The 19,585-nt window shown below is 39.6% G+C and overlaps 1 protein-coding gene across 3 annotated transcripts; it reads right to left on the reverse strand.

The window, feature by feature from the left end:
* Positions 1–1,509: 1,509 nt before the first annotated feature.
* On the reverse strand, positions 1,510–19,363 carry FKTN (fukutin). Of its 3 annotated transcripts, XR_014319408.1 has the most exons (10): positions 19,176–19,363; positions 18,553–18,612; positions 16,121–16,324; positions 13,761–14,038; positions 12,359–12,491; positions 10,762–10,891; positions 9,614–9,747; positions 8,225–8,352; positions 3,119–5,046; positions 1,510–2,185 (listed from the first exon to the last, which is right to left on the reverse strand). XR_014319408.1 is itself a non-coding variant. In XM_082784100.1 (9 exons), exons 1-9 carry the CDS (start codon positions 19,278–19,280, stop codon positions 4,833–4,835), a joined length of 1,386 nt encoding a protein of 461 aa, XP_082640226.1. In that variant the 5' UTR covers positions 19,281–19,363; the 3' UTR covers positions 2,401–4,832. The 3 variants fall into 3 exon arrangements, 2 of the variants coding, with proteins under 2 accessions (XP_082640227.1, XP_082640226.1); XM_082784100.1 differs by lacking the exon at positions 1,510–2,185 and having other exon boundaries at positions 2,401–5,046; XM_082784101.1 differs by lacking the exons at positions 1,510–2,185; positions 18,553–18,612 and having other exon boundaries at positions 2,400–5,046.
* Between the last annotated feature and the right edge of the window lie 222 nt (positions 19,364–19,585).

A 19,585-nucleotide genomic window follows, 5' to 3' on the forward strand; every position in this document is an offset into this window, starting at 1 on the left:
TGAACAGTGAGGCTGCTGCACCAGAATTGCTTGATCTGCTATGTCAACTGGTAGAATTCTGCAAATGAACAATAAAGGACAGAACCAAGTTGGTGCAAGTCTGGCTGGTATGAAGGAAGGTATCTGTGTTACTGTTCTGATGTCACCCTTTCAGCGTCTCATTCATCTGTGCAAAATAAGCAATTCCAAGTGACAGTGAAAAGCAGAGACTGTTTTTCTCTTGAGCTGACAGACTTCTAGACATATGACAAAGGGAGAGAATTCTAAAGCAGCAGAGGATACAAACTGTTTGTTTTTAATACCAGGGGCCAGCATATCCCAGACTGTTTCAAGGCAAAGGGCATAACAAAATCAGTGAATTCTTTTTCATTTGGACAGCAGACAAAGACCTGGGGCATATTTTCGTGACTCTCTCATACCTGTATCATCACACAGTTTTGTCTACCTTCCGCTTCTGACTTCAAAAGAAGAGTAAGCTGAAACATACACAGACATATCAGAATGTTCCTTCCGGACAGATCAAAAGCGTCAGCATCGCCCTCAGATGTTTATTTGCCCTGCGTGGCAGAGCATTGCCTGTTCTGTGCAGGAATAACAGGATTGTTCAGCAGCCTCGGTCTGGCTCAGACATCCTCTGGAGGAGCTATCTTGCACTGCTGTACTAAATGACCTGGTTTTCAAGTGCTCAAGGTGGTGCACCTTCCTATTGTTTCCATTGTTTCCACAGTGGTATGGACATTGCCTTCACTATCATTCCCAGTGGGTGCTCAGCTCCAGAGTCTGATTCTAGACATAACACTTCCTTAAGGTTACAGACAAACGATTGTTTCAATTGTAATTTTGTAAAAGCAGAAAATTACTGAAAACTGCAACAGAATAATTGAAAACAGAAGCTCACTCCAACTGGATGAGAGGATTAACTACAATTAATCCTTAAGTACTGTCAGCCTTGTCAGACATGTCTGACGTGTTCTTAGAGACCACCAAAGCCAAAGGCTTCACCCATTTCCATGTGTAACGTACTCCAGTATTCTATACAAACAACCTCATTCTGTGTTCCTCAAATTTATTTTTATTTTTTGGCAGTTATGGAGAGAGCACATACATCCCCTCTTTTTTTTGTAACCCCCTTTTGTGAATTTTGAAGATGTGCTAGAGATCCTTACGGCTCCTTTTCTTCAAGCAACCCAATTTCTTCCAACTTTCCTTGCAGTTACTCCACAGCTTTCCTGAATAGGTTTTGCTATCTTTAACAAGTAAGCATATGTAACATGCTTTGTTTGCTACATGAAGATGGAGGTGCTTTGCATATTTAGACCTTAAATACATGCATTTAAGAAAATACAGAAGTTGACCTCCTGTCTGCATCATTTTTAAACTGAAGATGGTAATTTTGGAAGGCAGAGCAGGTCTACAATTAAGAATGTATTTAGGATTAGGCAATTCAGGAGAAGCTAACGGGAAACAAATGCCTAAATCTGCATGTTTCTTTGGGGAATGGTGTCAGCCTAACAGAACCTTCCAACAGAACCAGTTCAATAATATTTACACCACTCCTGAGACACAGTCCTAGAAGCAGGAAACCTGCAGACAAATCACTATATGAAGTACGTCAGGAGACAGGCAAAAGTACAATGTGTCTGTGTAATTGCAGGATCCTTTCTTCTACAGATGGACACCTGCTTAAGTCTTTGTTATGGATTTTGATTACCTGTATTTTGAAGTCAATAAAAATGCAAATAGTGGTATGCACAAACCTGGGGACTCTGCAGGTCAGTTTGACAGTCTTTGAGGAAGCAGTGTGTGTCACCTCGACCGTCATATGCCACACTTATGCTCAGCACTGGTGAATCTGACTCCAGCACCAGCCAATGCACTAGCAGAGTAGCTCTGCTGATGCTGAGAATCATCGGCAGAGCCACACATATTACTGGACTGAGAACAGCAACATAACTTCGTATTTCTCTGCTTCATCATGTGCTCAGTTATGGATGCAATCTGGTATATCATCTTGGAATCGTATGAGGCCAAAAATGTGTTCTGGTTTAATGAGAACCAACAAATGCTGCGGAACAGGTGCGTGCTATCCTTCTCAGTTCAATTTTCTACTTGCGGTCTGCTGACTTGTTTTCCTCCTGATTTTCCAGCTTCTCTTTCTGACATCAGAGGAAGTTTATATTTCTTTCTGCTAACAAGCAAGGCAAATAAACCAAAATGTTTTCAACAGACAAAATAATGCCCACACATATTGCTAATAAGCCACAAGGTTCTGCTAAACATGAAGACTCAATTTTATGCAATTTTGCATTCTTTTTTAAGCAAAAATCTATTGGATGAAGGGGGTACTGGAAAGGGAACTTCAAAGCAGAATATGATGTATTTTAAATACATCAGTGTTTTGAAAAACAGCTTTGTAATAGGAGCTGCAAGACTAGATGAATGATAATGAAAGTATAAAGTGCTCCTCTGTAAAACAGCTTCAACAATGAAGAAACTCCAATGCAAGTGGCATAAAAATGTCATGATAAAACACCATTACTAGCACACGGTAAATCATATTAGAACTCGGCATAGCTGGCATCTCATCAAATTTATTAAAAAATAAAAGCTCAAGATTGATGTCCAATAAGCAGTGTAAGAAACAGTTCAAAACTTCTGCCTCTGCATTATTTTGTAGTAACTACAATGAATGTGTTAAACGCTGCCCAAGATGACAAAACAAAGCATGAGACCACATCCTGAGTAGCAAACTAGACCCTCGTTCCTTTAATCAGTGTTAAATATTCCTTTGTATCTTCTGAAGAGAAAATATTTTAACTCGAATAACTTATACACAGTTATAATCAAATATTTAAGACATCCTCTCTCTCAGGAACATGCATTTTTTCCATTACAAATTCTTTCCATGTACAAATACAAAGTCAAAAATTTGACAGGACTGTAATTTTCTGATAGCATCTTTCCTTTCATTTTTTAAAGATCTATCACATTTGTAAAACTTGCAGGTTTACTGTACACTATTAAACAAAGAAGTTGATGACAACAGAGCTCCGAGCACTAGAATCATGAGGACATTGGCCTTTTCCATTTTAAGGAAAGAAATACAAAAAAAATCTACCTGAGAAATTATCCCTCATGATGCCATGTTTATGTTTGCAAGTTAGTGGCAACAGCAGGATTTCGTATCTCCTTCTTAATTAGGCAAAGTTACAGCACCACTTCAAGCCAGCACGACAGGTTTTGCCAGAAGCTGAATAATTCACTCCATTGTCTCAGTAGCAGGAGAACTCTGGAACACAGAGGACTGGCAGGGAAATGGATGCAGCACACTCCAGGATGGGGACAGCAGGGAAGACCCCGAGTGCACCTGGAATAATACAGCCATAAAACAGCCGCATGGCTGAAAACTGCACATCAGCAGAATGCAAACCACACACTCAACCTCCCCAGTAAGAATGTGGCACAGCTGCAACTCGTGGACAGCCCTTCTATGTTAGCAAGGAAAGAGTGGATGCAGATTAGTTGCAAGAAAACAGGAGAAATATTCAGTACCTTGACACTAGTTCAAAGTATTCCTCAGTCTGTACCACACATCAGTCATAACTCACTGGTAACTCTAATGGTCTCGCCTTCTCTGCACAGCAGGGCTGGAACAAACTTGGACACATAATTTCACATAAAAGCTATTACTCTGCTCCAAAATACTGAGCAAGAGAGCTTATTCCATTGACCCAAAAGACAACCAGAAACAAGAGGAGAGAGTTGTCAGGCTTCCACTCCCTTCCCATCCAAAGCCTAATGTTATGCTAACACTTCCCTTGCAATCATGCTATTGCAAATTTGACGGAGCAGTTGGTGTTTGTACACACTTCTGCTTACACTTAGAGAAAAGAGCTGTGATTCACAGGGATCTCAGTTCTGTGAGCCCATGCTAAACAGAAAAGCATCAAGACCCTCATTTCCATCTAATTGTAAGAAAGCAGGGATAGCTATGATCCTCTAAAATCCGCTCAGTTCCTGAACAGAGAACACTGATTGGGATATCAAAACCAGGTAATACATTTTTTCAAGGCAAGCACCTCCCTGCAGCATACACCCTCATGTTCACAAAAAAGAGAGAACAAAAGCAGGTAACATTCCCTGTTGTTACATTTCTTGTTATTGCATGCAGTGGTTAGTTCAACTCTTACTGAATAAGCTCTGATGCAGACAGGGCTTTCAATTCCTCCACCCACTCATTTAATATTAGACCATTATCCCACAAACGTGAAGCAGGTGGGTCACACAGGTTCTGAACTGAAACATTCCACTCCAAGAGCAACCTATTACACATCAGAGGGATACACGACTCTCAGATAAAATGCATTCAAGGTACTCATAAATAGGGTGTTTAAAAGTTGTAAATTCACAGAAGCATCTCAGAAAAACAAAACAAAACAATCAAACAAAAAACAACAACAACAAAAAAAGAACTTCTCCAGGATTCTTCCATCCTCTCCTTCTCTTGAGCTTGAGAAATGAACAGTTTTGATGATCCCTAGGAAAGTCCAAGCAACTTGCCTACAGTTTTTACTTAAATGGTCAACTGCCCATATGTTTACATCATTTTGTACATCTTTACTTTCAGTTTCCCTTCTCTTCAGTTCCCACATTCTGCCTTTAACCTTTAACTATCAGAATGCATGATGAATGTGAAAAAATCTGTTAAGCAAAAAATGGAAAACGTCTCCTTGGGGAACTGATGAGAAGTTATAAAAGGAACGGATCTTGATGCTCTTGGGAGACAGGAAATTACAAAGTGGCAGTTTCAAGGATACCAGGGAGGTGATCGATTAGTAGATCTGAATGACATCGTCCCACTCATCGACAGGCCAGACACCGTTGTACTGCACGTTGGACGGTGAGCTCTTCCAGTCCCACATCTTGACGGGAACCTTCCAGTCTGGCCCGTAGTTGGCTTCAACATACTGAAGGGTTTCACAGGGAACGTGTACCTTGAGTTCTACGAATTCAGTCCAGCACAGAGTAAACTTTGGAAAGAGATACCTGCACCACAGAAGAAGATGGTCACTAGTAGAAGACTGAAAGACACATCAGTAAGTCCACAGAGAAAGCAAGCAACTACAGTGAGAAGTCAAGCTACATTTATAATTTTTGTTTTTGTTTCTTATTTCAGAGCTTCCTATCTCTGAAGCATTATTTAATTACTGGACAGCAGTGTTACCAACAATAGCTGGTTAGTAAGTGTCATATATTTAAGGAGAAGAGCATTTCCAATTCTGTCGCTGTTTATTTCCATGCTATTCTGCCAACACGAAATTACTTGGTCCCTGTCACTAGCATTCTGTCAAATAGTATTCTATTTGTACCTGTTCGTTTCTGTAGAAAACGGGAGCCCTTCCTAGAAGTATACTGACACCAGTGGAAATTCACAGGTAAACTTCAGTCTGATCAGAATGATATCCTAACAGAGCCCAGCGTCACTGTCTGCACGTTAAACCAAAGCCTATACACTATTCCTGCAGAGGGAGGATCAATTCTGAAGTTAAATCTCTAACAGAAAAAAGTGATCTAAAAGCTCCTTCTCACAGGCTAAAAGGAATCACAAGCACTTAGCACTTCTGAAGACAGAAGAGAGTTGAAAGATTTGTGCATTTGCATGAATTAAAAATCCAGCAAGTTCCTCTAAGTATAAACACAACTTTATTTCTAAGAGCTGAACAAACAATTTCAGAAAATAAAACCTTGCTTTTATGTATTAAATGGAGGTTAAAAAAAATAGCAATCAAGCACTTTGGGATTCATATCCAGAGATTGCTGATTAGCTCTAAAGTAAAGCAAAAAGAAAAAAAAAAGCCATCTACCAAAAGGAAAATAACGTAAATTAACATTATTAGTGGGTCTACACTCACCAAGTAGCTCTTGTTAACCCAGGAAATCATACACTTAAACAGAATTGCACTGGGTGTGCATAAGCAAAAGCTATCAGCAAACCACTGAAATAATATATCCTCCAAGGAGCGAACTCTGAATAACCAATTTTAAGGAGAATGAACAGATAATTTAAATAAACTATCTAATCTGTAAAGTTAAGTCAGTTCGAAACTTCACCGAAATGATTACTTAAGTAAAATCAGATGTTTACATTCATTGATGAAACATTTAACTTTCAGAGATGCTTCCCACCACTGGAATCCTTGCTCACTGTCCACCCATTCCAAGTGGCTCAGATAGGGCTACATACTCTTATGCACGCACACTGCTCACTTTTTTCTTCCATTTTCGGTCTCATCAATCTTTGGACATAAAAGCACTGAAAAGATTTTATCATTACACAAAGGCCTTGATGTTAAGAAACTACAAATTAATTTATTTTAAGGATTAAAGCATACAATATAGATCTGATTCACAGGATCAGTTTTTGTAAATACGTATTCTCTGCTGAAGAACGAAATTGTCCAGCACAAATTTGGAAACTAAAAAGAAATTTCAACTGTTGTTACTTCTAGACAAAATTACAGAGTATGTATGAGTCTGCTAATGTCTGCATTGTTGTGGAAGTATTTGTACACATGAAGATGCAAACCACACAGAGAGACTCATATGGTTTTGAAAGCAGCTTGTGAAGGAAACGGAACAAAATGACTCATGAAAAATATTTTCATGACTAAATGAGAAATACTTCAATTTTTCGTATTTTTTTTAGCAAGATGTATAGAAAATGCCTGTATAAATATTTAGCTTTAAAGAAAAATATTTATTTTACTCTTCATTTGTTAACAACATAAATATCATGGAAAGCAGCCTCCATCCTTTATCTGTGATGATCTAGTAGCAACCGATTTCTCTTCTGACACCATTTTATATGGTATCAGCAGGTGAGATTTTTTCAGAGCTACTGACGTGGATTTAGGATTCAACACTACCAAACAATCACTTCTCTTTTGCCTGATATCCTCACTTTAACTTCCCTTAGAATTTTGAAAGGGCTTGAAGACTGAGCAAAACTGAGGGTCCCAAAGTCTGACACTAAAACGCAGTTTTGAATATCAGCCCTGCTGGCATGGAAACAAGTATTTCAGTTTAGACACACCACAAGCACAGAGAAAAGAAAAGGAACTTACTGGTCAGCTTGACTCCTCAAAAATATATTACAGAAAATCCTCCATAATCTTGACCAGAAAAACAAATATTAAACCTGCTCTGGAGAACCATGAAACTGTTGCTGTATTCTAGGAAAACCACTCTGCAACGTACCACATCTCCTATGTGGGAATATTCCAGTAACTCTTCCATTAGTCTATTTATAAGTGCACCTTTTGACTCAGGTCGTCAAAAATCTTCCCCAATCTTTGTTTATCATTTCAGAACAAAGGTAACTAAGGCAAGGAGTCACACACTATCACTGTCTGGGTGACAGTGTTCACTATGTTCTTGTTAGCTAACTGAAAGCAAATGCCGTTCAGGCAAAATATGGAAGATAATGATATCCCATATAGGCCAACAAGGCTTTCAACTAGTCTGCAAGTGTCTCTGGGTTAAGGTGGGTGATGCAAAAAAAAAAACTAATTATCAAACCCTACATTCAGCTTGCTAAGCAGACTAAAATGATGTTGTATACATTTGTTGATTTAATACCTAAAAGAACAAAACAAGAAATGCAGGATCCTATTTAAAATTGCATTTTCAAAATATGAACAAGGTCTGCAGTAGTTGTCTGCACTGCTGTCACAACACTACAGTCAACGAAGTATTCCAGATCATTACAACAACATCCAAAACGATGGGGTTTACTTTGCTAGGACAGTTCAGACTTTCTGGCATAACGCTCACCAAGGCAGATGCCTAAGGATTTGTTTTTCACTACAAAATAAGTTTGTACAACAAGCAGTTTTAGAGACTTCTTTCTCATTTTAGCTCTTGCTTTAACTTAGAGCTTGTCACACTCCAGGTAGCATCTGCCTGATACACAACATGACAGCGCTGCTTTAGATTTCACAAGAGAGCTGACATTTGACAAGCCGAGCACCTCTCTAGTAAGGCATAGTATTGTTATCTTTCCACTTTTCTAGTCTCAAAGTGCAAAATCTCCACTGATTCTCCTCTGATAACTGTGACAAAGAGCACAGACTTTGCCAGACAACAGCACACAATACAAAATGCTAACACTAAGCCCTAACTTGTTCAATTTCTTTCCTATTAGAGGTACAAATCCAGTTCATACTTAAATTTCTTGCCCGATTTTGCCTGAGTTCCTCCGTTCCATATGTGGTCATCCTCTTCATAGAAGAAAAAAATATCAAGCTTCACATCATCTTCTCCCTGGAAAGAGAGTTCCAAACTGTCCTCCACCTAGAAGACAAAAACACACAATATATATGCTCATAAAAACACAAAGCTACGTATGTTTAAGAGAACAAATTTGTCTTCATTAACAATGCAGTAACTACCATCCTAACTGTAGACAATACACTAACTCAACAATTTCTTTATTTTTGGTGCCTTGAGAAAACTACAAGTTTTCTGCACGTCAGTGGGATTGCCTTCTCTTTTCTCCCTCTAGCCCCAAAGCTCCAGCACCATCTCCTTGGCTTCTGCCACAACTCCAGCACAGAGCCATTTATGCTGGGATCAACTCTAAGTCATTCTGAACAACAACAGTCATTCTGAAGACAACAACAGATCAACATTTACAGATGCATTTGCTTTGCACTGTGAACAGAAAATGGCTTTCTTTAGATTCCCACTTTTCCTCACACAGCTCGTACAACAGCCTACCACAATTCAAGCAGGAACTGCTAATATCTGAGAGCGCAATTTGTTAAAAGACTCTCACATAAAAGAGAGGAATAATATTAGTGAATAAACACATGACCAGTAAGTGTCTTTATTTAACACCTATCGTAATACCTTCTGCTATGATAAAACACTCACTAGCACCAGTAATGGTAACTTCAACTGTGGCTGAACCTCTGATATGAATTCCTGTACTTCTGTTTCTCCATTCTATCTTCATTCTGATTCCTCTCTGCAGCTTATACTTTGGAAAAAATAAATTAGTAATGGACAAGCCCAGTGTCAAGCGATCTTTCGCTTTCTGCTATCTCTGCATAGAAGGATGCACATCTCAGAGCTATCACCAATCTGCCCCTGATTGGGGTTGATTGGGCCCGCCCAGCATCAAAGATTAAATTCTACCTTAGAATCATAGAATTATTAAGGTTGGAAAAGACCTTCAGGATCACCTGGTCCAACTGTCACCCCACCACCAATGTCACCCTCTAAACCATGTCCCTAAGCACCACGTCCAACCTTGATTCTTAAGTTCCTCTAGCAGCACTGATGCAGATTAGACTCCTCTAAAACTTAATAAAAATTGCTTCTGAAGTGAAACTCAGGCTCTCCAAACAAGTCTGAAGCTAATACAAAAGGGCTTTTCTCATACACTGTTCAAGAGAATACACAGGAATCAATGAGATTATATGCTTAGGTAAAATATTTCTGAGTAAAAGTCTGCATGAGAAGACTTCAGATACCCACTTCTATCTAAATGAACTGTGGTACTCAAACCTACAGAAAGACAGATGAAGCAAACTATTCATTATCTATGTACCTTGCCAAATTTGTGCTTCAGTGGTAATCCTGCCTTCTGAAAGGCTGGAATGATATCTGCTTTGTAGTCCCTTATAAAGATCCCCAGATCCACGTCTTTGCTGTAAGGAATGACATTGCACTGTCTATACCAGCCTGAGGAGAGGAAAAAAGGAAAAAATGAATTAGTTAGTTCAGAAATGTAAGAAATATATCAAAAAAAAAACAAAATCAATATAAAAATGACCAGTCTAAAGGTCATCAGCCTGAAATCCTTGAATGAGACCATAAACAAGACTTTTTCTTTTCTCTTGCACCAAAGGAATCACACTGGAGAAAATTTACACTAAAGCACTTAGGGCCAGCTCCTTCCTCCAGAAAGCCAGGAATGAGAGAGAAAGTATTAACTGTTTAAAAGAGAAAATATCTCTGGTTTTCTAATTAAGATGTCTTAAAGGGAAAACATACACTTTATCTGTGTCCAAATCTAATCAGAAATGAACAGTTACAGGGCTGCAGCTGTGTTTTTAAATTATTATTTTAATTAGTGTCTGAGATATTACTCATCTCTAAAACATTACTGCAGTAAGACAGTAAGTGGAACATTCTTTTGTCTGTGCCACTTTTTAAAATCTAGAAAACAATATTCCCTAGGAAAAAAATAAATATAAGCTAATTGTGCACATGTGAGTTTTCACAACCTATTTCAATAATGAAAGGATCAACTATACATAAAAGGTCAGTGACAAATGCTAAACTTCATGGGAAGAAAATCAGATGAGTCTACAAGGACATCAGAAGAATGTGCCCATCATTGTATTTTCCATCCAGGAAGACAATAAATTGTAAGCCACATGACTTAGGGAACTGCTGATTACTTTCCAAGCAGTGATCAACACCATACATTTAACTGCTAACAACACTTAACACTTCACTTGAAATATGCCCAGCATCTCCAAGGCCCAGGCCTTTAAAGAAAAATCATTTGGTCAGGAGGAAAAAGACCTTATTTTAATAAAGCTAATGTGGAACACCTGCCTCACACTTCACAGATACCACCCTCCAGCCCAGCACATTTAGCTGCTAACCTCAGTTGACAACCATGAAAAAGTTGCAAAAGCAACACAGGATACAGTGTTTCGAATTTCAGACGAATTAGAACAGTTTTACCTAGGCAAGTTCCACTGCTCAACCAGAACTTTACTCCCAGGTTATTCAGTGTCAGGGCAGCCAGATGGAGCAAGGATTTTGCTCTTTTTCTAAATTCCACGGCATCAACAGAGGCATCATCAGGATACAGCTAGAAGGCAAAGGTAAGCTACTGTGAGATCAAACTTGTCCCTTCATTTTCTGGTGTCCTAAGAAAAAATGACCTTTAAAAGTTTATTTAAGCAATATCTGGGCATTATCTGTTCTCACACACAGAGTCCAGTTTGAGAACATGCACTAGAATGACAAGTTAAATTTCAACTCTGAAATGTCAATATTCATTTTTTCCAACCTAGCAGAATGTAAGGTCAGGGTAAAATAGAAAATGACTATATATATTAGACAGTGTTGGCAACAATATGCATGAATCTTAGCTCTGCTCACACCGAAGTCAATACCCACAGTTTGGGGGAAAGCAAGGACAGAATTAGATTTACTTGGGGCATGTTACAAGTTTATTTGGCGCCACCAAGTGTTCCTGCTGCATATTGACAACTTCTGACATGAAACACTAAACACAAAGAGAAAGAAAGTAATGTCTATCTTCCAACTGCAACTGTGGTAGCATCTTCTGTAATGCAAAGCCAAGAACAGCATGGCAGTCGGGATGAATGTTCACAAATCAGACGTATGAACAATGGACTGACCACTGTCATGAACTGCATTTTCTATACCTGGAGCAACTACTGCCTCAGGACTTCAGAGTGGAAGAGGGGCATGTTCAGTTTCTGTCCTTTTTACAAGGGAAGTGACAACACATGGGTACCCTTCTGTAAACCTTCCTGCTATACATACGTATGGGGAGCTACAGCCTACTAAACTGAACAAGGACAGATGTCATGCACAGAGACCAAAGGAGAAGTCCCTTCTCTGAGATCTTAAATGTCTCAAGAACGGAACTTTCAGCATCCTCTTTTTTCCCTTTCTGCAAAATTGGAGATTACTCAAATTGAGTGACCTGACTCTGACTCCACTGCCTTAACTGTGGTACTTCTGGAACTGTATCTCAGTCCTTGTCAAGCCAGGATGACACACTACCCCTACTCCAGCAGGAAGTTTTTCATTGTCTCCTAAATGAGGTGTCAGTGTTCTAAAGATAATGCTCTAAACAATGATGAAAACATTGGCTTACATTGTCAAAAAAGCAACGAGAAAAATGTATGGTTCAAATGAATATGAAAGTAAATATTATTCAGAACTCTGAGAAATGCCTTAAGTAAAATTTTTGTCTACAAAGATACACAAGATCTCATGAAATCTGTTTAACAAAAAGAATGTAAGAGAATTACAGACATGTTGGTTACCTCATCCTTTCTTAGTTCTGGAAAATGGTAAAAAAAATGTACTCAACAAATCAAAAAGAAAGACTATGATTTTTCAGTTAAGTTTTATTTTTATTACCTTTTACTAAATTCTGTTGAGTCTCAGAGTCTGCACTTAGCTTTATGTAAGTGAATGATAAATTGTGTCTTACTTAAATGGAACTGTTTATGTAGGCTTTGGCAAATCAGTGAAAATGTACGTTACATCTCAGGGACACCACCTGATTACCACTAACCTGAAAGAAAGCCCGAGCTTCTCTGTACCTACATTCAAGAAATCTAGAGTGTGTCATCTCCTCTAGAAAACTGGACGGATTTTTTGGAATTTGAATTTTTAAGTCGTCAATGGAAACAAGCAAGAGTTCAGGCCTGCATGGAAAGAAAGATGAAAAGTTACCCCATCCAACTCTTTTACAAACTATAAGTCATTTTGTCCTCTAGCTCTGGTTAAAAACTTATTACATATTACTGCCGGTGACTCCTTTGTCCAAATATACCCAAAACTGATTATGATCACAGAGCAACAAAAGTTTTAATATTTCCCTCAAACCCGTCCAAATTTTGTCTAAAAAGAAATTCTATCCCAGTAAGTCCACACTTAGCTTTTCAGATCAGTGGTTCCATTATTGACTCGTGACTTGTACTAAATCTGTTTAGTTTGTTGTTCAGTACATTTGAAAATTAAGGCTGTTTGTTTGTTTGTTTAAATATGAGATACACTTTAAGAATTAAATTTCAACCTCTACTCGGAGGCTAATTGCCTTGAAAATTTAAGAACTGTTCAGCCTTCACAATGAATGAAATGTCATAGTTAACAGCTTACACAGTCATTTTTAAATGTTTAGGAACATAGTTGGTATAGATTCCATATTTTAAAAGGAAGGAAGAGCATTCTCAGCATTAAAGAAGAAAACTTAAATAACTTACTTTGACCTGTGAAATGTCTGGCTGTTCAATCGTGACATATACACATACCATATAGGAACACTGTTCTCAAAACATAATGGTATGTGCTTGGCTTTGAAAACAGTGAAGATTTGCTATGATCGGTATTTCCTGGAATATCACTACTGAAAGTGCTGTAGGAAAAGGCATACACTTACAGTAATTTTTACCGATGAGAGGCAAAGTTCAGGCGTAAGACTGGGGACAAATAATACCACCAATTCAAACAGTTATGCAAGGCAGGAGTCAACTCGGAACTTCATGAGCATGGGTTAGGTGCAGTAGTTGGTACTTGTCTTTGTGGTACAAATCACTTCTCTTTACTCATGTTCCTTAGACTACTACGAAGCAGATTTGTGTTGCCTCTGCTTTTCAACTGATGCTCAGTATCTGTATTCTACTTTAGGACATGTATGTTTCTAGTAAGAACACCAAGTATGTACGATCCATTACTACATCTCTTGCCACTTGAACTTTACCTCTCATTTTTCATTTATAAATGGTGGAAATCTCTTGTTTGAGTAGCCTGAATCAGATTTTCCTTCATAAATTTAATCTACCTGCACTTTGAGAGCTGAATTATTCATAATGATAGATTTCATAGCCTAACTTTAGAGAAGAGAGTAACTTTACATATACAGGATAAACAAATTATTTTGGAAGTGCTTTTTTCCTCCTCTGTTGTGAACTCACTTTTCATATGCTCCAGGGTAGCGACCGAAGTGGAGTTTCCGGAAAGGCACAAACTTTCTGTCCATATGCTGCTTGAGCCTCAGGGGGCCATGCCAGAGGTAATTACCGCTCCTCTCGTAGAAGACCACCAGGTGAATGGCATGAGACGCCAGCTTAAAAATGTAGTGCAAAGGAATTTCAGTCCCAGACAGGTCATCCATACCATCCAAGCGGGGGTCCTTGTTTAGGACTTTTAGCCATTGGAACCCCATTTTCTCAGCAGTTCTAAAAAGTCCCACCTAAAAATAAGAGAGAAAGACAAACAGAAAGAGAGAAGCTAAAGGGAAAAGAAACCAAAATTGTATGCTAAATGCTTATTATTAGCTGACATTATTCCCAATTTTTATTTTCTAATCAGATTTAAGCACCAATTACTTATAAAACCTTAAAGATCAAGAACCATAACTAATTCCAAACACTGTATTTCCTTTTCTTAAATTTTGTTCATCAAATGATCGATAAAACAATCTAATTGCTGCAATTCTTTTCTCAGCATGTTGTGCTTTTTGTAGCATCAACAAAATAATGCTTTGCAGAAACTCTTACCTGTATAATATGAAGAATAATCCAAAATCTTTACCATAATTAAAAGCTATTTTCAATATTCTAAGAAAACCATTCACATGAAGACTGCTATTAACAAATTTCAGAATTCTTAATATATGAATGGTAAACCAATGACTCAGATCTTCACACTTAATACCAGAGTAAGTAAAGGCTACTCTGCGCCTTTGCTGAAGATCTCAAAGCCATGAGGACTGCATTCTTTATGTATTGGGATATTCTGTTCTAAAAAAAATATCTGCTACATTCAACCTTAGTCAGAACTTCTTTCATTTCGCTTTCTGCCTGCTTTGACCTGGCTACACAGCAAATTCCTCTAAAAAAGAGGAATAAATTCCCTTGCAGACTAAAACACTCTCTGCCACAATACCTGTTCTTTGTAGCTCACATTTTACACCTTTGAATCCAAACTCAAGTTTCATGCTTGGTCTAAGTTTGTTCCTTCCGAGAGCAGACTTCTCTGCACTTTCAGATTGTTCTCTAAAGGTATGCTTGTGCTGAACTTGGTGTTCCCAAGGCCTTGAATAATGATACCACTAATCCAAAAATGATTACTAGAAGATCTTATTTTACAATGCATACAAATATTTGTCTAAATCTCACCAAACAACTAACGCCACACCAGGTAATAGGCTTTCCTATTTTCACAGAAAAAAAGGGATGAAATTCTGGCTGATAAGAACCTATCAGCATTTAAAGACCCTTTCAATTACCTGCCTTGAAGTGTTTTATATATGTATATAAAACACACATCTCTCTGAATGCTATAGACACAAACAACATGCAACATAGGAATGTAGAAGTGAAATTGTATTAGTGTTCTGCAACACAACCTTGTTCTCAGTCCCTTTAATTCCTTAACTGCTGTGGGTAAAATAACGGCCTGATCAAATACAGGGTGCCACCACTCTTCACCTGGGTAGGACTGCTTCAGTGAAATAGCTGTTGACCACTTTAATGTTTCTTGATGGGGATGGGAACAGGGATGCAAATGAGGAAGGGAAAAGAAAAAGGCTGTTTATTATTGGCATCTCCAGTCTGTATAAATTAATCTAATATGTATTTCCAGATGACACTTGGCTGATAAAAGTCTTGGATTCCATTTTGTCCTTCATCACTTACTATGCCTCTCTTTTTAATACATCCATTTAAAAATCTTAAACTACTAAAGAGCAGAGGTGCCACTACACTAAGTGACAAAATAAAATGGTGCAAGTACTGGGATGTACTAAAAGAAACGTAAGCCAGCACATTATAATAATCTTCCCAGCCTTGTCACATCAGTACCTGAATTTTCTTCTTGACAGATCCTCAAATTCGAGACTGATTATGTCTGTACCCACATCACAGCCTTACATATTCCATTTTACAAGAACATACAAGAACAAACTCTTTTTCCTTTTTGGGGGTGGCATGTTATAAAAAGTGCTTATGAATATTGCAGACAGTTTCTAAAAAACTTTCAGTTGTTTGAAAGGACTCTTAATATATCCATCTTCAAACCACTTCTCTGACTTCCCTGACAAAGAGGCAGGGTTGCTACTCTCAACAACTCATGTGTTTCTAAAGCCACACAGGCTAATGCCTGAATACCTTTTACTTCAAAAAACAGTTTATTTTACCAATAGCCTTATAGGATTTCCACACAATGAATTCAGAGTCCTTAATACAAACATGTAAACACTATGTCACAAAATCCTACAATAGTTAAATGCATTAGAATATGCAATATGAACTGAAGAAGAAAACACACTTACCTCATGCTTCCACGTTTTGTCCAGTAGTGCAAACGTAGTGAAGTCTCTTGGAACACAGAAGTACTTGCATTCTGGACTAGGGCCATCAGAAGAACTTCTGATCTGTTCAATGTCTTTATCAACAAGTCCCAGAATTAAAGGATCAATCAAATACACTGGAATATTGTGACTGGATATTAAGGATAGAAACTTCCTAACCACATGCTGCAATAGAGGAGAAAATTAGAAGTTAGAAATATCACGTTTTAGTGTACAGAAGTTAATACATTAAAACTCTTGACCAATTTTCAGATAGAAATCTTATCTACCATATCTCCCAATACATTTTTGAGTGTGTGCTTTATTTCTATAAAAAAAAAAAAATGTGGAAATGGAAACTTCCTCTTTTGGAAGGTAACAGTCTGCTTCAGGCTTTCCATGTCTCTAAGACAATAGGAAAGATCTTTCAGATTCAATTAAAACTTGTGTACAAAGTGTGACTCAGTGAGAAGTTAGGAAGTGAGCACTGAAGATTTATCCAGTCTTTGGCTATGCAGGGCACTCAACCATGGCAACGCTGCAAAAGGAGGTAAAGGCTGTACCACCAGGGTCTTGTGCATGGTGAGCATTTATGAACTTGACTCAGAGGAGAATTTTGATCAATTACATTTAAATATCCATAGCATATGGAAGATTTACAGCAATCACAGCTGCCCTATTATTGAAAACGTAGCTGAGCTATTTAACAGCAACAGTTACATTTAATGACTGAAAGTAGAGTTCTGATCAGGAAAAAAAAAATGGTTAGAACACCACTGTCAGGCTTCATGTCACCAGGTTTCTAGATGAGGCATGATAAGGGAAAACAGTGTCTGTCTGTCCAAGCTACTAGCGTAGCAAGCTGACCCTGGTCTTCTAACTCAAGCTCTAACCTTCTTCCAGTCAAGCTCCTCCTGTTCAACCAGAATCTGTATGCCAACTCCTAGTTCTTGTACAGGGCTTTGGCTTCAGAGAGGTGCAAAAATATGAGTGAAGACAGAATGCTGATCAACAAACAGAATCTAGACAGCAGCACTGCATGTGCTTTACAAGCAGATGCAAGGCCACCCTCTCAGTGATTTCAGCTACATGGACCTGAAAGGTAAGTGATGTGCTAGCATTATTTCTGTAGTTAGAACAAGCAGATAAACAAGAAGCAAATCGGTGCAGATCTACTTTTTTCTTGTCAGTTCTCCAGGGGAACAGGTGCTTCTAACTGTAATTTAAATAATCAGTAGAAGGGGATGGTCATGATATCAAGCAGAACTCATTCACATAGAGTACTTTGGACTCCAAAGGAAGACTCTAAAGAAAACACATGGACCATTCTGCTTTCTTACTAATAATCCTGTAATACCACGTTAAAGCTAATGAGAGCTCTGCCCAAAGAGTGGCAGACTGGAAGCTCACTGTGGCTATGTCACCTAACACCACATAGGTAGTTCCAAAAAGGAAGCCACCTCCAAGAACAGTGAGACGTTCCTGGCACCAGCAAGCAGTCCACAGAGCAGCTGGTTTGGAGCATTCCCAAGTACAGCTCTTAACTAGAGTTCCTTTCCTCCGGCTCAGCAGAAACAAGGCATTTAAATGGCTGTTTTGCTAACTAGCAACATTATCATATTGCATCCAAAGCAAAGGGCACCCAGCTCCCAGCACTCTGTACTCCCCAACCACCTGGGCTATTCTTGCAGGGGGAGATCTGTTAACAGAAGACTTCTGTAAAAGTGGTTCCAAACTCAGTATAAAACCACAACAGAACTTTTGATTTCATGAGGCCAAGATGAAGTTTTGGTTGCACTGAATCCTGTAAGCCTTATGTAAGAGATAACAAAAATATTCTGTTTCGAGTATGTAATGGCACTTGTAACGCTGTTGCTGAATGCTGGAATAAGGCAACTAGTGAATGCTGAAATGTGAGGTTTTCCTGCTTGCAAAGAGCTTTACAGCCCAGGATAACCAGGTAACCTGAAACACTTAGCAGCAGGGTAAGCAAGTGCAGCAAGCATAGAAGTTTTCTGTGACATGAGACCTGCAGCTTGTTCTTTTGCCATGATACAATCAAGCAAGGTGGAAGTCCAAAAGCCAATCTTTTCAATACTCAGTCTGAAAGAATACAAAAGCCTAGATCAAAACTTCAATATCAGAAAGAACAACATTTGGTTCTTAAAAATGTAAACAACACTTCTAAGGACTGTACAGCAAGAGCTGTAACACCAGCTCAACTGTCTCAGTGTTCACCTTGAACTTCAGTTTCGAAACACTTCACAACTTTCACTCAGTGAAGGGAGTATGGTTTAGTCCTTAACGCTAAATAGCTCCAGTGAAGGGCCAAGAGAACTGGGCACTGAGTTTGCAGTTTTGTACGATTTCTCTGAGACTTGCAGAAGAACCAGGTGAGCCGACGATGTACGTACCCATCTAGTGCTGTCCTGGCCTGATTGGCTTCCTCTGACTTTTGAAAAAGCTGCTCTGTTCTAGCAAAAACAAATAAGAAGAGGGGAAGAAAAAAAAAAAAAAAAGTAAATTTCAGCTGAACAGCTTCTTATGATTTCTTCGCAGGACTTCCAAGGGCCTTTATCCAGTTAGCACTTTATGGTCGTGGTTGTGGCTAACCTAGCTACTGTACTGAACCCAATCACCTAACTACAGCGCTGAGCGTGAAGTCACAGCCTAGTGCTCGGGCTCGGTGTATTTAGGAGGACAACATAAGCCTTAGGGATTGACAGACATGCAGGGACTGCCTGACCAAGTCTCGGGTCCCTAATTCTTTCTGCCTGCAGAAAGCAGGGAGGGATCTGATCGCCCAGGAGCCTTGCTGCAACCGCAACTCGGGCAGAAGGCAGAGGCTGCTCGCCACCCAGCACCAGGGCTGCCCCAATTTATTAAGCGTGCCGCCCCCCCCCAAAAAAAAAAAAAAAAAAAAAAACCAAAAAATATAGAAGTCCGTTTTTTCTGTAAAAACAAGGGGAGGGCGCGGGGTTGCCGGCACGCTGCGCTCGCCCACAGGCAGGGGGCAGCCCCGCGGGGAGGGCGTTACCTTGTGCGCCAGGTAGGACCTGTAGTAGGCGAGCTGGAAGAGGAGGAACAGCAGGCTGCTGAGGCTCAGCAGCGCCAGCACCGCGTTCTTGTTGATCTTCTGCATCGGGACCGGGGCCGGGGCCGGGGCCGGGACCGGGACCGGGGCCGCGCCGCCACTCGCATGGCCCCGGGCCGCTACCGGGGGGACCCAACCGGGCCGGGCGGGAGGCGCAGGGCGCATGCGCGGGGCTGAGGCGAGCTGAGGCGAGGCGCCGCCCGCCCCTGTCATGGCCGCCGCGGGCCGTGCCCGAGGGTGGGGGGGGCGTGGGGCTGAGGGCCGGTGTGTGCCGCTGTGGGGAGGGGAGAGCGGCAGGAGGGAAGGGGAGGGTGGGGTGTGAGGTGCTTTGCTCGCGTGAGGCAAAGATAAGA

Source organism: Aythya marila (assembly GCF_965140915.1).
Source record: "Aythya marila genome assembly, chromosome: Z".
Classification (NCBI taxonomy): Eukaryota; Metazoa; Chordata; class Aves; order Anseriformes; family Anatidae; genus Aythya; species Aythya marila.

What these genes read in the sequence shown, in the direction of transcription:
- FKTN (XM_082784100.1), bottom strand. Translation starts at nt 19,280, where the DNA reads ATGCAGAAGATCAACAAGAACGCGGTGCTGGCGCTGCTGAGCCTCAGC. An exon ending in GCCAGGACAGCACTAGATGG is followed by an intron (nt 16,325 to 18,552) that starts GTACGTACATCG and finishes CCTCTATTGCAG; the next exon opens with CATGTGGTTAGGAAGTTTCT. An exon ending in AAATCGGGCAAGAAATTTAA is followed by an intron (nt 5,047 to 8,224) that starts GTATGAACTGGA and finishes TCTGTGGTGCAG; the next exon opens with GTATCTCTTTCCAAAGTTTA.